General features: G+C 42.2%; 1 protein-coding gene across 1 annotated transcript in view; it reads right to left on the bottom strand.

Moving 5' to 3' along the window:
* Nucleotides 1–15,024, bottom strand: part of LOC308299728 (transmembrane protein 132C) — a gene marked incomplete at both ends in the record, with an annotated part of 240,674 nt that overhangs the window by 40,461 nt on the left and 185,189 nt on the right. Inside the window, one exon of the mRNA XM_080743518.1 lies at nucleotides 720–863. Within this exon, the coding sequence (XP_080599644.1) occupies nucleotides 720–863 (144 nt within the window). The remainder of the gene's footprint in view (nucleotides 1–719; nucleotides 864–15,024) is intronic.

The following is a 15,024-nucleotide window of genomic DNA, read 5'->3' as shown; positions in this document are numbered from 1 at the left end:
CCATCTTTCTGTGCCGCAGATTCACAATGACATGCACGCTAAGCTCCGCCCCCTCGCCCCACAACAACGGATAACCATTAGTACAGTAAGTACAGTAAATGAATTTCATTGGATTATTGCACATTCCCACAATGACATCATCAAAATGTTAGCAAATAAAATAGCTGTTTTTCCCCCTTTTTTATATGTCAGCGGCCGTTTAAGTAAAAAAATATGAGTATTTGTTTTTCCACCACTGATTAATACGCAGATATTAATAGTGGTTCACAATAAATATGAATAAGAAATAAAAACAACGTTGGCAGGTTCAGAAACAGATTAAGACGTAGATGTAGAAATTGAAGTAGCAACAATGACTGTGCTGAAATAACTACTTTGTTGGACCATACTTTGCCCTGCCCCAGGCAAATGCACAAGGAAATACAAGCACTGCCAGATGAGCTTTATGATAATAATTGTGATCAACCCAGTGGATGTTATCGTTGGCATTTGCAATGATGATGTGTCTATGGAAAATGCTGCTAAATGAAAAGAGTCTTATTGAAATACAACGGCTGTTTAGTCCAACTCCAACTACGGAGAAACCTCAAGGCCAATTGTATGTGGTATACAATTGGTCTTCAATCAATTCTGCTCAACCTCCTCCGCGAGGAAATTATACTAACAATACAACAGAAGCAAATAAAGAAAGATTGAAAAGCCGCTGATCACAACATCACCTTTACAGCCTCCTCGTCTGTTGATTTGCACTCCACGGACTCTGTCACATCCGAGACGGTTCCATCCGTTCCCACGGTGACTACCTTGACTGGCACAGCAACGGTGCGTCCTGTAAGGACAGCAGTGTTCAGGATCTCAGTGTCCTGGAGGGGAGACCACAAAAGACACAGAGCAATGTTAGATCTAATGCATGTTGTTAAATGAAATAAAAAATAAAAAATAAATATTGTGCCTTAAAGTTCCAGTGAAATTAGTCGATCTCAATCCTTAGGGGCAAGGCGATTTGTAATTAGATTTGGACCAGGGTGAATAACACTTGTATTGACTGGTTACATACACATTACCTTACTGTTGTATCATTACCTGTAAGTTAATGTATTGGGGTAAAGATAATGTGTAAACATGAAAATCCAATGATAACCATAAAATGGGCAAAGCAGCCAAAAATTGGAAATGAGTAACAATGAAAGGACAATTGTCATTTCTCAAGAGCTAAGTGATTGGATATTCATCTGTGGATGTTCTATACCGATCAATACACCTTGTATGTATTAGGCTACATCCTGTATAGAAAGCATACATGCATAGAATAACAAATGGACCCTACTTTACCCTTAAATTAACACCTGCGTATTATTGCATCACTGAGTTCATCATTGATGATAACTGAGAAACATTCCTGACCCTGTGCTTTTTTGTCCAAATACCATAGGTGTGTCCCCGGCTGTGTCCTGCAAGCCAGTGGTCATATCTTTGTCTTGATGTCCAGCTATCTGTGTAGGTGTGCACATTTTAGTATATGTGTGCTAAGTTGCATTACATTGACATCAATATACACAAAATTAAATGTGTCTGTTGCTATACAGTAGCCTATATGACGAAATATTAATCTCGACAATAGTGTGAAGCTGTCTACCTGTTGGTCATGCAAGGATCAAAGAAGCCATGCTCATGCATGCCATACACGCATACTCGCAAACATACGCCATGTGTGTGTTTGTCAAGTCCCGCCCGCTGTCCCGCCCCTCTTCACACCCATTGGTTGCTGTGTCTTGGTGGGACACTCCATCCACTACCATTTTAATTCAGTTGCTTCGTATTGTTATTCTGTGTGTTCAATTCTAATTTCAAACTTGGTTTCAGTAAAATGGAGCTGCTCAGTGGAAATATTGTGACTCAGCATGTTTTTAAATGTTTTTATTTCTCCAAAGATTATGTTTTATCAAATTCAACATAAAAAAGTGGAACCAGGGCGGGACAAGGTAGATAGAGCCTGCTGGTTGGTCAGTCAGGGACCAACCAGAAGGCTACAAAGGGTTCAGCGCGCCTTGAATTGAGATCACGGGATACACTTGAGGAGGGAATGTCTCACAGAAGAACATGGAAGAGGATAATGAGATCAATTAAGACAACGCTGCTAATCCGTGAGCTCCCAGCGTGCTGGCTGTACAGAGGATTTTCCGTGGCCTTGGATGGTGCTCATCCCGGCTTAGTTTCAATGCAAGTCAGCTCAGAGGCCTAAACATTTGAAAGGAAATGTACTGTAAAACTGCTCTTTGGCTCGTCACAACCAAAGGAGCTCTGTTGCTTTGTTGCTTCCCCATTACACAGTCCTTTTGGGAAAAACTGATAACACTATTCAAATCTTAAATGGAATTTCAAGCCTATTATAATAATAGGTGTTCTCTACTTCAATACCACCAACCGTCTCTCTCTCTCTCTCTCTCTCTCTCTCTCTCTCTCTCTCTCTCTCTCTCTCTCTCTCTCTCTCTCCTTATATGAGTTTAAAAAAAAGGGACCTACATTTAAACAAGGCTTTTTGGGGGTTTATCGACCTTGTACCAGTGAACTGTACCGTCATGAAACTGTACCTTTTCCTATGCAAACTTCTAATAAAGTTTTTAATCAATCAATCTCTCTCTCTAGCACTACCACTGTGATATCTACCCCTGACAACCATATATAAGTTAATTCATTCGGGTTTTCAAACATGTATACAAAGGCACACGACACAATTCTTTCTTAACTGAAATGAAGATGGGCATTATTTCTATTGAATACACAGCTTCATGCAGCTTCTAAGTTACCGAAATGAAGACGGGAAGGATATAAGTAAAGATTTCCCCCAATTCCAAAATTATGCTAATTCATGGTGTTCTGGTGTTGAAAGCCACAACAAAGGGCATGGGGATAAAAGTCATTGCACAGTAATCTTTTCATTGTATGTCAGGATATTCATTTAATCAAGTATAGAAAAGAGTAGACCTGGCCTCAAAATGACCTTCAATGTGCTGCTTATTTCTTATCAAAACCTTACATCTCTGGTCCCAGTGTGGGGGTGGTGGACCCAAACTCAATATGCATGCCAGGATTGGGCCTTAACAGTGGCGGGAAAAGTACTGAAATGTTTTACTTAAGTAAAAGTATCAATACCACAATGTAGAAAAAATAGTCTGTTTCAAGTAAAAGTCTTTTGAAAATAGCAGATCTACAAGCTTGTAAATGTAGTAAATGTACTTTGTAACTTTCCACCACTGGTTCTTAAGAGCTGAGGCATTATTTTTTTAACTTTTTTTTAAAGAACCATGAAAATGTGATCTTTAAAGGGGGAGGGGTACTTTAAGATTATGTTCTGAAAGAAAGTTGGGGGATTAAAGTGAACTACAATGACTGACAAATCACTTTTTCAAAGTCTGAATGGACTATTGAATTTTATCCCAGAAGCTCTCAAATTGAAACCATTCAAATCTTGGTCAAAAGGGGGGCTCTAACTTTATGGCCATTCGAAAAAAGGTTTCTCTGCATGAAAAAAAAAAGGTATTCGCCTCAAAATAATAAGTACCCCACTGGGTCTCTGATAAGGTGGCCATACTATAGACTATATATTTTTGGAGGAAAATACATATATTAAAATGAAATGTCTCAAATACTGCACCTTGCAAGACATTTGAGAAACTATTCACTATGGCACCTATTCACTTTAAGCCCTGTATGTGTCCAGTTCAGCCCATGTTCTCTTTGAAGAATTTCCATCTGTTGTTGAAAGTGGATGTCAAAGTACAATCTAATTTATATGTTTTCAAAGTGTGTCCCCAACAGGACAGAAAACCTAAGAAACCCCTAGTTAAAGAGCAGGCAAAATTAAAGAATGATTTTTTTTCCTATTCAAAAGTGTACTGTATCAGTATTTTTCTTGACCAACTGGGAATTATTAACTAGGAAAAACTTCATAAAATGCCCAGAATTTCCAAATTTCAATCTGACTGTTACAATTAGTCAGGTAGCCTCGCGCCCCAAAGTGGGGTAGCGGGAAGGTGCCGTTGGGGCTTGCATGCTCTGTGTCCGTGTGTGCAAAGTCTGCAAACACGCATGTGTGTGTGCAATTGTGCATCAAGTCGCAATGTCCCTACTCGTTTTCACCTGCTGTGTGCTGCACTCTTCACACTTGGTTCACAGTTCACATTTACCTCAGTGTATGTATGCATCTCTCTTTGGAAATGCGCGCGTGTATGTGCAAGCAATGGCTTGGAGCACCTGTGCACGTGCGTGCGAGCGCGCGAAGTCCGCGAACACTAGGATGAGGCCGTCGAATCGGACGAACTTCTAGTATTAGTACAATCATTGCAGTATAAATAGTTTTGGTGAGTCTTACAAACTCACTGATTTCTGCATGGGAACTTGTCTTGATTAAAAAGGCTCCACTTCAATCAACATTCAACTATGAAAATCTACATCCCCTTGCCCATCGAGAGATTTGCTGTGACAGTCAGGCACGATGTGGGAGGCATGAGAACCAGTATATTTCTCCACCATGCCCCCTCCCGCTCTTCAGGTCTTAGCTCAGCTGCCAGACACCATCCTGGGGGTATAGGCTACTAGGGGCTGGAGGACTGCATCTCTTATTCATAGAGCTTATGTGTACGCAGTAGTAGGTAAACACTTGAGTCCCAAAGCGCCCGTATTATTAGCCTAAATGATGTGCATGCACGAGCACAAATGCACACACACACATACCTGCAAGCATGCGGTCATTCACTATTACACTCTCAGTCAGACAAACAAACACACGCACGCGCGCGAGCACACGCACGCACACAGAGTATTGTTTCTCGCTGCCCAGTAGGAGAGAGCAGAGGCATGGCTTCTCACACAGCACAACAGCTTATCTTAACAACCTCTCGTCATTGCACGTAGAGGAGGAGAAAAAAAAGATGGGAGGAGAGAGGGGGAGCTAGCGGGGAGGAGGAAGGGAATCGATAAAAGGCCATTACACCGCCGTGCAGGGGGGGTTAAGGTGGGGGACGGCAGGGAGTGTTGTGAAGGCTGATATGGAGGTGGATGAGTGATGTGCATGCACGGATGCCAGACAACCCACTACTGCTTAGATAGCATTTGTAAAGCCTCTGGCTCAAAGATGGATTCCCTGGAAGGGTTTAAAGCAGGGGTGGGCAACCATGTCTTTAAGATCGACCGGACCATCCCGAGGGGCTTTCCGGTCGATCACAGAACAATTTGAAGACCCAGACAAAAACATCCATTTATATCATCTGCCGTCCATTCAGGCTCAGGTTGGCTGATTTGAATCTGAACACCGGTCCAATCATATCATGCAGCGCAAATGAACACATAGGAATGGCCCTGGCAGCTGTAGCAGATGTATAAACGGTCCAGGTGTGTTGTTGCCTGTTTAGTAATCAGCAACAACCTTTCAACGACAGCTAACATGAGACAACATTGAGAAAGAGTTGAGGAAGAGAAGCCATGAGACAAAAGACATACAGTACTGTCCACGCAGAATGAAAAGATAATTATTTTTACGGCTGCTCTAGGAGGCTAGCAACCGTCTATAAGAGGGTCGGTCTGTCTGTTGGTGTGTTGTCTGTGTGTTCGTCCGAAGCTAATGTCGCAAATGGATGGGCTGATCAGCACCGAACTTCATATACAGTACACACGGCCATTAAACCTTCACATAATATTATGTTGTATATTTTCCTATATACTAGTTCACTTTGGTTTTATAATAGAATGGGTCATAGAGGCTGGCCTCATAAAGACCAACATCCACATTGGGTCCAGGGGCGTCACACCAAATTCTGGGCCCTGGGTACAAGGATTCACTGCGGGCCCCCCATGAATGTTAACTTTTGAAAAATAGCAGATATACAAGCTCACAGCGCGGCACTCTGTGCCGCGCTGCGAGCTTGTAGATCTGCTGTTTTTGAAAAATCGTGAAAATGTGTGCAAGAAACTTATGTTTCTATGTCAGTGGTGCTCAAACGTTTTCATGTGAAGGACCCCCAAGATGATATGTATTTGGCCACAGCTAGTCCTCCATCTCAAAATATTTAGTTCCAGGGACCCCTCCCCGGAAGCAAAATTTGAGTTACAAATGTTCGCTTAAAAAATACATATTCAAAGATTTGCCCACATTTTTAACGACTTTTCAAAAATAGCAGATCTACAAGCTCGCAGCGCGGCACTCGGTGCCGTGCTGTGAGCTTGTATATCTGCTATTTTTCAATAGCTAAAGTTACTATAGGGCCCCTCCACCTTGGGCCCTGGTAACTCAGTCCCACTTTCCTACCCCTTGTGACGCCCCTGATTGGGTCAATATGGGTGTTGTTGTTGTTCATCATCTTATTTTCTAATCCGCAACAACTGTGTAAGACAACACAGTGAATTGAGAAAATGAAAGTCATGTGAGCAACATGTTTTTACAAAGTCAGTTAATCAACTTAACAGGCAGGGCAGTGCATGAGAGCAGCTGCTCACAATTCTGTCAGTGAAAGGACACACATGAGGTGAGGACATTTTCCATGCGTCCGTAGACTTTGTTACCGAATCTGAACTTCCACTGATAAAACTTGTTTCCCTAACAATGGACAGTGCCGCAGCAACAAAGAGTTTGTTGTCTCCACCAGCCAAAGGCTGAGGGAGAGTATGTTCGCCCCCAGTCCGTCCGTGCGTGCGTCTGTCCGTGCGTCCGTCCGTCCGTCCGTCCTCCGAGTTTGTTACCAGCTAATCTCCGGCACCGTTGGCCCGGTCGCTGCCAAAATGAGCACACACACTCCCTGGATGCCAATTCAGAACCTCTGCCCCACATTTTTCAGATGGCCCAGTTCTAGCGCCACCATGAGGCCGATGTTTTCAAAACACATTTCTGTACACTACTCCTACAGATTTTGTCCAAAAATCACGCAAATCGGTAGACAGTATCTCTACAGTCATGTGATCGACATGGATCTGTCTGATTGTCCATATTCCATCCTGATTGGCTGAAATTGGCTTTCAAAGTTTGTAAGATTGGTCCGTTTTGGACAAAATGCCTCAAATCACAAACGCAGAGTGCAATTAACATGAAATCGCACACACACATTCACACTAGGCCGAGGAAGAAATGCCACTTCAAAATGTTTAAATCCGGCTCATGGTGGCGCTATAAAGGCCAATTTGTGATATTACCTATAACTCCACCGATCAGTTTCAAACTTTGTAAGCGCACTCCCTATAGGCCAAGGAAAAAACATTTCCTTGCATTTTTCACATCAGCCTTTTATAGCGCCACCAGGAGGCCGACTTATGTAAGACACATTTTTGGATATTACTCCTTCAGATTTTACCCACAATTAACACAAATCAGTACACAGTATCTCTACAGTCATATGATCAAGACGGATCAGACCCATATTAAATATTCCATCCTGATTGGCTAGATTGGCCTCCAAACTTTGCAGGATTGATCCGTTTCGAACAAAATGCCTCAAATCAAACACAGCGTGCAATTGTAATGAAATTGTGCACGCACATTCGCAAAAGGCCAAGGAAGAAATGACACTACAAAATGTTCAAATCAGCCTCATGGTGGCGCCATGGAAGGTCTAAGATTGGTGAAGAACCAACAGAAGAACACATGCCACCCTTTTTACATTGACGCTGAATCCTATCTGTGGTCTCGTTTAACATGACGTTTGTGAGTGTCTGTCTCTCTCTCTCTCTCTCTCTCTCTCTCTCTCTCTCTCTCTCTCTCTCTCTCTCTCTCTGTCTGTCTGTCTGTCTGTCTGTCTGTCTGTCTGTCTGTCTGTCTGTCTGTCTGTCTGTCTGTCTGTCTCTCTCTCTCTCTCTCTCTCTCTCTCTCTCTCTTTCTCTCTCTCTCTTTCACACACACACACACACACACACACACACACACACACACACACACGCAAGCACACACACGCGCACACACACACACACACACACACACACACACACACACACACACACACACACACACACACACACACACACACACACACACACACACACACACACGCGCGCGCGCGCGTGCGAACGGAACGCACACGCACACACACACACACACACACACACACACACACACACACACACACACACACACACAGACACTCGCTCTATCTTTCATGATCTCTGTGTTCACACTACGCAGATGCAAGATATTGCCCCCCCCAGCCCCCCAGCCGTCCCCTCTCTCCTATTGATGTGTTCCGCTGCCAATTTTGCCGGAGAATTAGGTGATCAACCCACGCATAAGCCTCATACCACGGACAGTGGTGTACAGCGGTTTTCAGCTGGAGGCGCTTATCGACAGCATGCAAACACAAGCATGCACGCATGCCAGCAGCCCAGCACACACAGAGTAGACTGTGAACACACGGATGCAACTTATGATACAAATATTAGTACAGCCTGGAACTAATAAATATACAAACATCACCCACTCACAAACCTCAAGATGATTTACCCAAGCTGATTGTGTACAGATCAGTACACCATCATTAATGCATTTCCATATCGGGTGAACTTTTAACTTGTTAACTTTTCTTTAACTCAAATCACCTCGAAAGCACTTCTGTAACACTGGAAATCAGAAACACACAAATCAGCACACACACACACAATTATACACACAGAAGATTGGTACCGGTATATTATCGACCAAGCTATTGTTGAAGGGGAGACACCGCAATGCCCGATACATACTTTGTTGTGCAACACGGTGCACAACCAAGAGTAAATCAGGCAGTGGTGGAAAAAGTTCTCAAACATTTTACTTGAAGGCCGGCTGACACGGCCAAATCAGCTAATTAAGGCTATCAAATTAGCCAAGAATTTTAATGATGTCATGTACCCCCATGTTAAATTACCCAATCAAATTAATTTATTGTAGTTACTGTACTGAAAGTAGTACTTTCTGTACAGTAACTGTAATACATTCATTTGATTGGCTAATATGGGGGGAGGGGCGGAGTTGAGCGGCGAGCATTATCTTGTGAAACTACCCCAACATAACTGTGCGAGGAGGAGAAAATGCGACAATTCATAAACCGAATTTTAAAACAAGCTGTTCTAGGGGTAAAAAAATGATAGAATCTGTTATAGAATCCACCCTAACCGCGTACAAAGTATAAGTCTTCTACCAAAAAGGTGTCAGAGATTAGAACGAGGGTCCAACGTTCTCCTCCTCAGCAGCTCTGAGCCCTTTTTAGCAGCCATCTCTGTCCTGCTGTCTTCACCGGAGCACACCGGAGGACTGCAGTCTGTGGCTCATACACTCTGTGTGTGTAGCCTGTGTGTGTGTGTGTGTGTGTGTGTGTGTGTGTGTGTGTGTGTGTGTGTGTGTGTGTGTGTGTGTGTGTGTGTGTGTGTGTGTGTGTGTGTGTGTGTGTGTGTGTGGATGTGGATGTGTGTGTGTCAGAGACGTGTGTGTGTGTGTGTGTGTGTGTGTGTGTGTGTGTGTGTGTGTGTGTGTGTGTGTGTGTGTGTGTGTGTGTGCGTGTGTGCGCGCGCGCGCGTGCGTGTGTGTACACACAATAGCTCTCGAAAATAGCCGTGCGGTGCGGCGCTACAAGCTAACAACAACGCATCACGTTGTGCGTGGCACCGCACGACGGACGAAGTATACATTCATTACTAACTGATAGGGACCGCCTCCTTTTCAGACTGTATGGAGAAAGACCACGTGACCTACTGTATCATAATGTTAAACTTCTGGGTCAGCCGGCCTTTAAGTAAAAGTATCAATACTGCTACTGTATGTAGAAATACTCTGTTAGGGTGCCCACCCACCAAAATACCTATGAAAGTGGAATCCGCATTCTGCCAATGCATTTCAATGAGAATGGAGCGGTTTCATGCCAGTAGAGGATTTCTGCAAAAAAAAAACGCTCCATTCTCATTGAAATGCATAGGCGGAATGCAGTTTCCATTTTGGTGTGTGGGCAGTGGGCACCCTTACAAGTAAAAGTCCAGAATTCAAAATGTACTTGAGTAAAAGTTGGCATCAAAATCTATTTAAAGTGTTTGAAAATAGCAGATCTACAAGCTCACAACACGTGAGCTTGTAGATCGGCTAATTTCAACTAGCCTTAGGTATAAAATAGGGCTAAAGTGGTTTACGTATGTTTTATAATATTATAATATATATCTGCAAAGTAAGTTTTCAAATAATTGTAGCGGAGTAAAAGTACAATATTTGGATCCGAGATGCAGTGGAGTAGAAATCCTCAAGTAAAGTACGAATAGGCCTACCTCAAAATTGTACTTAAGTACAGTACTTAAGTAAATGTGCTGTATACTTAATTACTTTACACCACTGAAATAAGGCATACAGTAAGTGTGTTTCCAAGGGGAGTGCCAAAACAGTGACAGCAGAAAGGGGCTAATCACAGGTGTCCCTCCGTTGTTATCTCTAGATCTTATTGCGAGGAACACGCCCCGCAGAGACACGAGACTGCCTTCCACTCTCACCTCACATTGATCTCCTTTGTAATTCTGTAACAGAAACAATTGTTTAACTTGGTTTATGGCTCCGCCTGTAGCTCCTGCCTGATAAATTGTTCTTAGAAGTCCATATATTGTGTGTGTGTGTGTGCGTGCGTGCGTGCGTGCGTGCGTGCGTGCGTGCGTGCGTGCGTGCGCACACGTGTGTTGGGAGGGTGTCTGACATTTCACTTAAGGTTCCACCTGTTCAGTCCGAACTAGGGAAAACAGCTTTTTGTGTTGATGCTCCTGTTTCATGGAACAATCTACAATGCATGCTAAAAATTAATGCTCCAATATCGTATGGTCAATTTAATAACATGCTTTTAAATCTCCCTACCTCAGTATGCAATTGTTTTTAACCTACTATTTCCTTATGATGTTTTATTTTATTTTTTGCTGTTGTTGTGTATTTGTATGTCTTAATTGTTGATTTTTGTGTTTGTAATCTCGTCAGCATTGCAAATGAGGGTGAACCTCAATGCTCTTTTCGAGAATAAATAAAGGTTTCAATCAATCTGAAGTAAGTTTAGCTCAGACCCCGACCCAGAACACTGCTTAACACTGGGCAGGATTCATTATTCACTCACCAGACAGACATCTTGGACCCGTGGAGAACCGCACCGATCAGCATTGCACTATTCACTAACTGACTGAGACTGACTGTCAGCTCACAGACCCAGTATACCGCGCTAGCCTACCGCACTCCGTGAATAGAATTTCATATTGCCGCTGCAGGAGTGCAAGCTATTCAGTTCATATCAATTATCAATGAAAAGTCGTGCCCATACAATCTCCCCTGTGCAACTCAAACACATACCACGTCCACACATCGCGCCTACAGCAGGAGATAAGATGAAAGCAAGGGCAGGTGCATCAACATCTCTAGAGAAACATGTATGTTTTTTTGTATTTCTTTTTTAAATAGACCGATACAACAGCAAGAAGGGAGGAAGGCTTCCTCCGAATATTATCTCTTCATGGTTATGGCCTGGGGAACAGGTACAGTACAGCAGCCAAGTTATTCTCCACATTATATCCAGAGAAATATATGAGCTGGAGCATGGCACTGATAACCGGAATGACAAGAGAGGAGACATAACAGGAAAAAAGATGGAAAATGGCTTGAAAAGCCATTTTCCATCTTTTTTAAGTAAAGGAGATGTCAGTCATTTTAGGTAAAGTTCTCTCTCTCTCTCTCTCTCTCTCTCTCTCTCTCTCTCTCTCTCTGACTCTCTCATGAAGAGTTCATATGGGTGCAGAAAACATAATGTAAGATAAGTGTTTGATTAAACACATCTATAAATAACACAGTAGAACAATAATCAGGAAAAAAGGTTGGTGAAACATAATAGGATATTCATAAGGATAACACAAACTGCATAATAAACTCCATTACCCAGCATGAGTTAATGCAATTGACAAAACATCTAAGATTGCAGTTTATTTTTTATTTTTTTCCTGGGTATTAGCAAATAAAGATTTCTCTTTGGGGGCATTCTGCCATGTACAGAAGTAATAAATACCAGTATTGATTATTTAATCAGGAAAAGCAGTGATTTATACCCTCCTCATTAATTAGATATTGATTTATTACATAACTTCTTGGCATGACAATCTGTTGGCCTTTGTTATTGTGTATTTGTTAATGCTTGTCACTGTTTGTGCTCGCAATACTTTCAGTGGGATTAAATATTAAGGCACTGCCTCCTTCTTATTTCTCACAGATTACAGTTAGGAGAGCAAAATGCCAACATAAATACTGGTAACACGGCTGTCCGTGACAAAGCCTCACGTGTGGCTATTTTGTAGGACATTAGCTCAGCGTTAGGCTCAGTGTTAGGCTCTGCCATGGTGGGCCATACCTAAGAGACAAAGGCAAGACAAACCACTTGGGGAGGCTAGACATCGTAGACAGGGGGGAAGGAAACATATTGCAAGTCAGCAGAAATTACCAACACATATACCGTAGAGAAAGGACAGGCTTAAAGGACAATTCAGGGATAAAACATATCCCCCCTTAATTTGCCTTTTATCATGAATGTTCCTACCTGGTTTGGTTGATTTCTCTTATAGTCGACCCTCTTCATACGGTAGATCTCAGGAGTCGTCCCGACCCCATCCTCACAGCGAAAATGCGGCTATACGGCATATACACAGACAAACGCGCACATTTTTCCCGTTCCAAAGTAACTTTTTTCTCCATAAATCTTCTTTTTATAGTTCCCTGAGACCAGCCGAAGTGTATTTATCCACCAAAGAATTGACCCGGATGAGAAACAGGCTGTGTTTACTTTGAGAGAGGAAGAGTGAGACACCTATGGTCACATAATTCAGCGTAGTTTCTTGACATTCAGTCTTGTGCTGTTGAATGATTATTAGCTACAGTACGTAGCTACGTTACGTGACCGGGAACGGGAAAAATTCGCGCTTTTAGCCGCATTTTCGCTGTGAGGATCGGGTCGGGACGACTCCAGAGATCTATGAAGAGGTGCGACTATAACAGAAATCGAGGTAGGAACATTCATGATAAAAGGCAAATTAAGGGGGGGGGGGGGGAATGTTTTATCCTGGAATTGTCCTTTAACACATTCCCCGCCATTTAACAATACCTTCGTACTCTCCCCTGCCTCTGTCTCCATAGACTTCCATGTAATTCATAGTGCACGGATCATGCACACCCATGCCTAGATAATGCACCACGTGTCTGCACATTGCTCACAGCTTTCAAACAAAAAAATCTGAATGGAAATCCGTTCAGGCATTCATGAGATAGCAGCCATCATGTTTTCCTAAAATGTAAACAAAGATGGCTGCCATGTTTGAAAGATGGGGTTGCTATGGTGGTTAAACATGCAATTTCGCGATTGCTATCATGCCTACTAAAGTTTTTGGGGTCCAAATTTTTTTTTGAAATTTTCTTTTTTTTGATTTTTTTTTTTTTTTTCTCGGGATTATCGGGCCTGGTGGGGAAAGACATTGAAATAATCTCGGGACTATCGGGCCTGGCATGCAAAGGCCTGTCCATAGTTAGTATTTCCGAAATGTTCGGTGAGTTGGACTTTCCGACGTGCAACTTTCCGAACTCTAATTCGGTCGAATGCTTTTCAGAAGTCGCGAGTGGCGTCATTTTGTAGTCGAACCGAACCTTTTGACTGAAAAGTTCGGCTTCGGTTAAAGTATAGACAGGCCTTTAGCTTAGTAAAGTTTGACTGATGTATGTACATAGTAGGCTGCAACTGGGACACACACACACACACACACACACACACACACACACACACACACACACGCACAATAGCAGGGAAGATAGAGCAGCAAATTAGATGACAGAATTATATTATTATCCACAAGAGGACTGAATTAAACTATGAGGTCCATTAGTACCATATGCAGATGTCAAGCATACTTAGCATGCCAGTGGATAGACTCAGTGCAGCACAGCCTTTTATAGCTCTCATGCCAAGCCATTTCCAAATGCTGTTCCTGACAGTGTGACAGGATGACTGATGGTCACTAGCTATATGATAAAGCTAGCTGGCCATGATGGGGTGATAACACTGTGTGTAAATTACAAATATGCAGGCTCCTGTCCTTTGGACCTATTTCTCTTCATTTGCATAGGACACATCTTATTACTCTCTGTCCTCATTGCCTATAAGGCTACATCCACACAAACTTTAGTTTTACAACGCATAACTTTTGCTACATTTGCACATCCACAGTCACTACTCCAGCATAGTCAATACCTGCTGGGAGTGACTGTACAACAACTCATATCCACAACAGAAAGTACAACAACAGAAAGGTGAAAAATGTGGTAACACTTTAGTTTAAGGTCGGTCTATAATGCATTATAATCACATTTATGTAATTTATGTAATAACTATAACCATAGTTATACATGTTTAGAATCATGTATAAAAAAAACGTTTATAAAATAGCCTACATTATTATCAGTGCTGCCTTATAAGCTCAGTGGAAGAGCACATTATAACTACCTTTACCTATTGTCTTTTTTATAAGTTGGTAGTTATAATGTGCTGTTCCACTGAGTTTGCAATGCATTATGACCATCACTTACAAATTGTATTATTATATACTGTAGTTAGTTTTATAAAAAATCATAAAACCTTGTTATAAGTTTTAGCATTATAGACCCGACCTTGATATATAAAGTCTTACCAAAAAGGCTTTGAATGTACAAGCATTGTGTCAATTATGATTTGCATTGTAGGGGGTTTTATTTTATTTTTCTTTGAAAACGTATGGATGAATGTTGGTCATTATCTGTCACAAACCGGTGTGAAGACAAGTCAGGGAATACACACATTTGGGCAGACCCTAATTATTCTATCCAAAGGCTCACCCATGGCAATAAAGCTAATGAAAGGCACAATGATAATGACTCTGATTAGAATGTTCTGGGACCGTGTGAACGCAGCACAAATGTTAGCGACTCTGGAATTGAGAGAGTTCCAGAGGCTGCTATGAATAAAATCATAATGATAGCAATTGGAATACACT

Source organism: Nannobrachium achirus (assembly GCF_963921795.1).
Source record: "Nannobrachium achirus genome assembly, chromosome: 15".
Lineage (NCBI taxonomy): Eukaryota > Metazoa > Chordata > Actinopteri > Myctophiformes > Myctophidae > Nannobrachium > Nannobrachium achirus.
Note: the sequence above shows the minus strand (reverse complement) of the source record. Positions and strands in the feature narration are given on the sequence as shown.